Raw genomic sequence first — 8,262 nt, 5'->3', positions numbered from 1 at the left:
GGGAGGGAGGCTCAAGAGGGAGGGGATATGGGGATATATGTATGCATATGGCTGATTCACTTTGTTGTACAACAGAAACTAACACAGTATTGTGAAGCAATTATACTCCAATAAAGATCTATTATGAAAAAAACAAAAAACCAAAAATACTGTTTCTCTAAAGATCTGCATGGCTCAAATCGAAGGGGAAGATGGCTTTCTAGGCACAGAGATGAAAACAGCTTGACTTAAGATCCTATGCTGATGAATATAACACATCCACCTGTTATTATAAGATAACTGAGTACTGCTAACTTAATAGGCAAGAGACCAGAGCTATGCAATAAACCATACTCAAAAGAAATGTAATTAATGAGATACCATCTTTCATCTAGCGAACTAACAAAGCTGTGTATGTGTGTGTTTTAATTATGATTCTGAAGGCTGACAAGGATATAGTAAGAGAGGGTGTTCCCCAGATGGCCTGTGAGAATCTAGATCGATTCAACCTCTTTGAAGAGTAATTTGGCAATACCTATCATGAGTCTTAGTCATGCCTGGACTCTTGGGTTGAGTAATCTCATTTCAAGGACTCCATCTAAAGCAATAAAGACATAGTCTAAGATACATGTAGAAGGGTATTGGTTGGATAAAGATATCTCTATCTCTAAAAAAGAAATAATTAGAAACAACATTAAGAGTCAACAATAGCAGATTGGTTAAATAAATAGAGGTTCACTAAGGGATGGAATATAGGGTGAAAAAATGAAAACATGTGGTCTGGGTGTATAGCCAAAGATGCATAAAAGTGGCATGTGAAAACACTGAGGAAAGAATAACGTAAGAAATATATCAGGGGAATTCCCTGGCAGTCCAGTGGTTAGGACTCTGTACTCTCACTGCCGAAGGCCTGGATTCAATCCCTGGTCTGGGAACTAAGATCCCATAAGCTGTGTGGCATGGCAAAAAAAAAAAAAAAAGGAAATGTATTGGAGCAACTACAGAAAAATTTGGCAAAAAAAAAGTTTAGCTTTTTCAACACAGATATATATAAAAGTAAATTGGATTAAGTAGTTAAATGTAAAAAATTAACCATGAAAGTACCAGAAAATACTAATGTGTATGTGTGTTGCACATAAATAAAATTATGGGTCAAAAAGTCCTTTCTAAACAGTAGCAAATGGAAAAGGTGCAGATGAAAAGACTGCCCCATGATAAACAAAACAGAAAGCATACCACAAATTGGGGGGAAATATTTGCTACAAAAGAACCAAAGGTTAATATTTTTAAATCTAATAAGCTCTTAAAAATTAATGAGAAAAGTGGGACAACATCGTGGCCATTTCTATTTCTTTCTTTGTGAGCTGCCTGAGCAAGAAACATATAAAAAATATTCATTCTTACTAAGATCTTAAGAAAATAATGATTTATCATTTTTAAGGATATAATGTCCAATATGGTGAAAGTGAAAAAAATAAATATAATTAAAATAGGTTCTCTCACATAAGCTGGAGGGAATATAAATTAGTTGAATTCTATTGCAGGAAAATTGACAGTTCATATTTGAAATCTTAGCATTTGGCATATTGTTTGAACCAGGACTTTGAATTCAAGGAATTTATCCTAAGGAAGTAATCTTGAATCTGCACAACAACCTGGCACTGAGGCTATTAGCTTCAATGATGTACATAATAATGAAAAACCAGAAACAATTTTAATAGCCTCAAACTGGGGATTAATTAACGGAATTAAGTGACATCATGAATGGAATATTATATAGCCACTAAAATAACTGTAGAAAAATCTAATGAGATACTAGGAATAATTATTAAGCAGAAAAAACAGGTTAAAAACTAAGTATAGAAAGACTCCTCTTTAAATTAAAAATGACAACATATTTATGCATTTTCATAGAAAAAAATGAATATGTATGTGTTTATGTGTGTGTATATATGTCAGTAGTGATTTGTATGGGTAGATTATTTTATTTTTGTGCTATAAGTATTTTCTATTATTTTCTAAAAGGAATATGCACTTCTTTGATAAAAAGCACTCATTCCAAAAAGCAAACAAACAAACAAATAAAAACCCCAAAACAAGTGACATTCAGCTTTCCTTAAGAAGGGCCTAGGAAGGGTCTTAGACGGAAGACAGGATCAAAGAAGAGCTTCGAATTTATTACATATTCAAATCTGCTGCTATGTACAGAAGTAAAAACCCAATCAATTTTCATTGAGGAGAGTGCTTTTGGAGGAATAAGAGAAATTTGCCTGTAATAAGGAAGCCCTTGGAAGGCATTCTACCCTGTCCCCTTTCATGGGGGGACCTGGGTCCTAAATAGCCCTTTTCACTTAGTTCCAGGATGAAAACGACACACCCCATTTACAAGAGGACACTGTGATAGAGCCTGGCCCCACAAAAGCAGGAGGCCCAGGCTAGGCGCAGGGTAGGTAAGCCCCACAGTGTGCCTGGGGTATGACCAGAGTTGGCTCTGGCAGCCAGGATGGCAAGACAACAGCAATGGCACAAAACAGGATGACTTCAGTTTTCTTGGTATTTTTCAGACTTAGCATAGTGTATACTCCCAATTACATTAGCTTTTGGAGCAGTAATAACTTTTCCAAAGAAAATATTTCAAAAGTGAGGCCACAAATGCCCCTACTTCATGTGGCGGACACCTCAGAATCACCTTGATGCTGTGCTTCACCTGAGAACCTCTGCTCTCCTTCCTGTAATTCATGAGTGTGCAGATCCAGAAATCTTTTCTCAGCTCTTTGCGCTACTTTGGTGTAGCCTCAGGCCATTGCTATCTGCTCTACTTCCAAAGGTTTTAATCATCTCCATGCTTCCCTTTCCTTTTTTCCTCCTGCCTTAAAAAAGGCAACTCGAAGATGGGCACCCATCTGTCTAGAATAGTTCCTGATCTCATAAAGTTTAACACTTTCTGTACCAGATGGGCGTAATCCTGATTTTCTTCTTAACACATCCTTGCAGCAATGATGCTAGTTGGGTTGCATTATGTCTTGAGAATAAATTTGGCCGTATCCTAATGCCATAGGACTATAGTATCTGGTAAACTATTCATATTTTTAGAATGGGAGAAGATTTTCCCCTACTTGGTCACTATCTGTTTCCTAAGTGGGCTCCAGAAATATGCCTTCAAAGAATGCCATTGAGTGTGAATGACAGGAGGACAGTCATTAGCTACCTGTCTCTGAAATGATGTAAGACAGAGCCCATCTCTGTGTCAAGGAGTGTAATTTCTCCTATGTCAGCTTTCCTCAGTGGAGTTTGTCAAGAATGGAGGTCTTTTGCTTGGGCACGGCAGAGCAGGTAAAAAGGGGTTACCTGACACATTCCAGTACAGAAAGTTCGGTTTCGCCCCATTTGACCAATTACACATGACTAATAGCAAAAGAGAAGGCTGAGAGAAACATATAAAGGACCATTATTCAAGACCGAGAGCCAAGTGGTCTCACTTACCTCTAGTGTAGTTAATACAATCTTCTCAACTGAAGAAAAATAAGCCTCCCACAAGAATTGTGTCTGCTGTCTAAGTGCTAGGATTTTATCCTGATGAATAGACCTGATTGTAGAAGGAATCTGTAACACAAGGTGAACACATAATAACTATAACCGGAAAACAATAAGATGCCATTTGATCAAAATAACCCACTTGGGTTAGGCTTTTATTCTTCACAGCATTCAGCTTCTAGCACACAGATCTACTAAAAATCACCAACCCCTAAACTGAAAGGCCCTTCAGAGGTGTCAGCTACAAACAGCACTTACTGGGAATCAGCTTTAAGGACCTTAAATGCACGAGAGTTAGAGCTCGCTTCTAAGATTTGGTAGCAGCTTATCAGTTGCTTAGGGTGTTCCTATAGTAGTCTTTGCTGTTTTCTCTTCTCAGATTCCCACACATCCGTGATCCTAACCATGGACAACCAAATTCTACAGAGAAGGAGCTACAGCCTTGGAGCAAGGCTGAGAGACACCATCCCCCAAGCCCTTCTAAGACACATCACGCCAGGGACTACAAATGATCTACAAAAAGGCTTTTTAGGGAATGTCTCTGAGTCTCTCCATTTAATGTGCAGCTGGGGTAGTCATTTCTATGTGCATGTATCTCCTACCTCTCCCTGAGAGCTTCCTGCTCCTCAGACTTCCCTTTTTGGCTCCAGCACTTACCCCAAACTAACACAACCTGTCATACATGTTTAACCATCACTGCTCTCTACCAGGCTGCACAATTCTAAAGGGGGGATCTATGCCCTGTCCATCCTGCTACACATTTTGTAGCTAGGAGAGTGGCTTTTATGTGTAGGTACACCTCAGAGATACTGTGTGTTCAGTTCCAGACCACCACAATAAAACAAATATCGCAATAAAGCGAGTCACACAAAATTTGTTTGGTTTCCCAGTGCATATAAAAGTTATGTTTACACTACAGTCTGTTAAGTGTGCAATAGCATAATGTCTAAAAACACAATGTAACTACCTTAATTAAAAATACTTATTACTAAAAAAAACCCACTAACCATCATCTGACAACACAGGGTTGACACAAACCTTCAATTTGTTAAGAAAAAGAAAAAGCATCTACGAAGCATAAGATAAGCGAGGTATGCCTGTAGTAGTTATTCAATAAATAGAAGTGGAATTGAACATGGCCATCTGAAGCCACCAAAGGGATATCATTATTTTCACTAGCAGTATAACTCAGTGGTTAAGCACAGGAACATGTGAGTTAGACCACAGTGGGAGTCTTGGCTCTGCCATTTACTAGCCCTGCTTCCTTGGACAAGTTACATGATCTCTCAAAGATTTCATTTCTTCACTTATAAAACGGGGATATAGTACTAACATCACAAGGTTGTTATGAAGATCGCATAAGTGCTTTGCACAATGCCTAACACATGGGAAGCTTTATTAACAAAGCAATTATTACCACTACTATTATTATTAACTTAAGGGTGATGATATTCAAAGACAGACCAATTGCTTAATGTCTGCATGTGAACTTGCTTGGGTCTGGAGCTCTGAAATGTACTTCCTGGGTGTCTGGTGAGTCTCCTTGGTTTGCTCCTATCTTCACCTATAGCCCAAAGGCTATTTCATTTATGGAGTCTATACTTAGGGGAGATTCCTTGTGATTAGCAACTGTCCTTTGGTGCTCACCTCTTTCTGCATGCTTGCCTTCCTAATGTGTAACTAATCAGACAGGCATGGGAGCCTGGACTGAAGCAGGAATGCTCCGCTAGCTGCTTTAGTAAGAAAGTTACCCATGGCATTGTGACTAAGACTACATCTGAATTTCCAGTGGTGGCGAAGGAAGTAGGAGCATATTTTTTGATTCAAGACCACACTTAACGGGAAGCCATGGAACTGCTTCACAGTGTCTACGTAAGGACAAGTTCACTTGCTTTGGCAATGTCCAGAAACAGATACTAAATCTGCAGCCCCAAAGTGTGTATCTGGATTCCCAACATTGAAGCAGCATGGAGGCAACAGGTAAAGGAGAAACATTAGCCTGAAACCAGAGCTCAAGGTCAAGTGGAAATAAAATATCCTTGAAAAAGGTAGAGAAACCATTCAGATCATGGATCCTTCATAAGCCAAAGAACATTTATTTTTATTTACTGAGAAAATTACTCAGATTGCCCAAGAAAGACTACAAAAAAATTACCCTCCTCAATTTTCATACTCATGCCCTCTTCTGAACGTCAGTGGTGTTTTCTAGGAGTCATACAGGTAGACTGTTTCATGATCATGAGGAACCAGTCCATTAGAAAAATGTCAAAAACTATCATCACTCTGTGCTCTCCAGAAAACTGAGTAGGCTGTGGTTATGAAGGCAGAAAGGGATAGCACAGATAAGCCTACCAATACAACCCCTCTCTTCTATTAGCCACATTTTGATGTTACTACATCAAGTGAAATATATCCTACCCATTTGTGCATATGATACAAGTGTCCGACAGCACTCTTCAAAGTGCTCTGGAAGATAATTCCAATTGATTAAAAAGACAGAGTTCCAAATTTTAATGGCATTTGGTTACTGGTTCTTAATCTGTTTGTCCCGAGAGACAGGTATGGGCAAGTGATAAATTAATTCCAATTTGGCCAGACTGTTCAAAGTTGCAGAACTCAGTGAAGTCTTAATAACAGGTCATGCATGGTAACAGAACCAATGGAATCTACCAAGATAGATATAGGAAAGCAATAGTAAGCTCTCTTGGTGACATGACAACAAGAATATATGCAAATAAAAACACCTGAGCTGTTCTAAAACAGGAAATGAAAAATGGTAACATAACGAAAACATTTCCCAGAGCAGACATTTGGGCTGGGTGCCAGTTCTTTAAAACCATTGTCAATGACAGTGCAGCCATCATTCAATATGGAGGCAGCTGTGCAAAGACAGACTGAATACGAGAGAGGAAAATGCCAGCATGTTTGAGTAGGTGCGGAATGAAAAACAAAATCTCCAGCGTCAAGCCAAAATGTTGCCTCGGAAGGTGAAATGCTTCTGGGGAATCAACTCTGCTGAAATGGTAGAGACCAGACAACCACAATTCAGTATCCTGGAACATTCTCCGTTCTCAAAGACAAACTCCCAACTTAGTCACATCAAATTCACGGGAGCACTGGTACATAAATGGAGAAATTATGGCTGGTATTTTTCATTCCCTTTCTTTCCTAAATTTCCTTTAATGAGCATGCATTATTTTTTAAAAATCATAAGAGGAAGGAAAAAGGCAACATGGAAAAGAACCACATCTATCACTTTTGTTTGGCCTGTCATGAGTGAATGTTTTAGGCACACACCACCTCTGTGTGGGGAGAACTCTACTAGATCACGTGTCCTCCTCTTGCTTCTGAGGTCCCAGGGGCCTTGGAAATCACAGATCTGAGTACCGGACACAAGGCATGTTTTAGGAGCTGTGTTCAGCTTGGCTTGCCTAATTCATGGCCCTCTTGGTTACAGATATTCCACTGTTACTTTAGGGAAAGAGTACTGAGTTATTTCACCAGCCAGTTAACAGACTGGCCAGCAGCACAGAAGTAGAATCAATGATAGAGTTAGAAACTGAATTTCCTGAATATCGAAAAAAGGACATTAAAAAATATCATTTTACAAATATTTGTGGTAGTTCAAGATAAAGTACAATGCCATGAAATAAAAGCATTAAAATATTCCATCATGTTAGAGAAAAGAGTATGGCAATTTATGTTGAAGCTAAAACATTATTGCACAAAGGGTCTTTAGAAATCCTCAGTGACTGATTATTCCTGCCCCAGGATTTTTCTGTGAGTATCATATCCCCCTTCCCAGGCAGCTCTTGAGAAGTTCAAACTTTTATTAGGCATCCTTGTGGAAGATTGGTTGATGTATATGTGTGGATTTATTTCTTAGCTCTGTATTCTGGTCCATTAGTCTATATATCTGTCCTTATGCCAGTACCATACTGTTTTGATGACTGGAGCTTTATAATATATTTTGAAATTAGGGACTATAATGCCTTGGTTTTGTTCTTTTTCCTCAAGCTTGATTTGGCTATTTGGGGTCTTTTCTGTCTCCATATGGATTTTAGAGCTGTTTTTCTATTTCTGTAAAAAACAAATGCCATTAGGATTTTGGCAGAAATTGCCTTGAATCTGTGGATCACTTTGGGTAATACGGACATTTTAATACTTAGTAAGTCTTAATCCTGCAATAGAAGACAACATGGATGAACCTTGAGCACATTATACTAAGTGAAATAAACCAGTCACAGAAAGACAAATAATTCATGAGTCCACTTCTAAGAGATATCTAAAATAATCAAATTCATAGAATTAAAGAGCAGAATGGTGGTGACCAGGGGTTGGGGGATGGGAAGTGAGGAATTACTAGTAAGTGGGCATAAAGCTTCAGTTAAGCAAGCTGAATAAGCTTTAGAGACCTGCTGTAGCACATTGTACCTACACTCAACCATAATGAGTACATGTCAAAATTTGTTAAAAGAGTAGATTTCACATTACATGTTCTTACAACAATAAAATTAAATAGAAAAAATCTAAATGGCCAAAAAGACATTTTAAAAAAACATACATTTTCATTTGAGGCTGCTCTTTTATTTTTATTTTTTTTATTTATTTTATTTATTTATTTTTTTTTTGTGGTATGCGGGCCTCCCTCTGCTGCGGCCTCTCCCGTTGCGGAGCACAGGCTCAGCGGCCATGGCTCACGGGCCCAGCCGCTCCGCGGCATGTGGGATCTTCCCGGACCGGGGCACG

At 38.6% G+C, this 8,262-nt stretch overlaps 1 protein-coding gene across 1 annotated transcript in view; it reads right to left on the bottom strand.

The window, feature by feature from the left end:
* Positions 1–8,262, bottom strand: part of EXT1 (exostosin glycosyltransferase 1) — a 311,978-nt gene that overhangs the window by 43,422 nt on the left and 260,294 nt on the right. Inside the window, exon 4 of the mRNA XM_024129428.2 lies at positions 3,463–3,582. Coding sequence (XP_023985196.1) covers positions 3,463–3,582 — 120 coding nt within the window. The remainder of the gene's footprint in view (positions 1–3,462; positions 3,583–8,262) is intronic.

This window comes from Physeter macrocephalus, chromosome 15, assembly GCF_002837175.3.
Source record: "Physeter macrocephalus isolate SW-GA chromosome 15, ASM283717v5, whole genome shotgun sequence".
NCBI lineage: Eukaryota > Metazoa > Chordata > Mammalia > Artiodactyla > Physeteridae > Physeter > Physeter macrocephalus.
The sequence above is the reverse complement of the archived record's forward strand: the minus strand, read 5'-3'. Positions and strand labels throughout refer to the sequence as shown.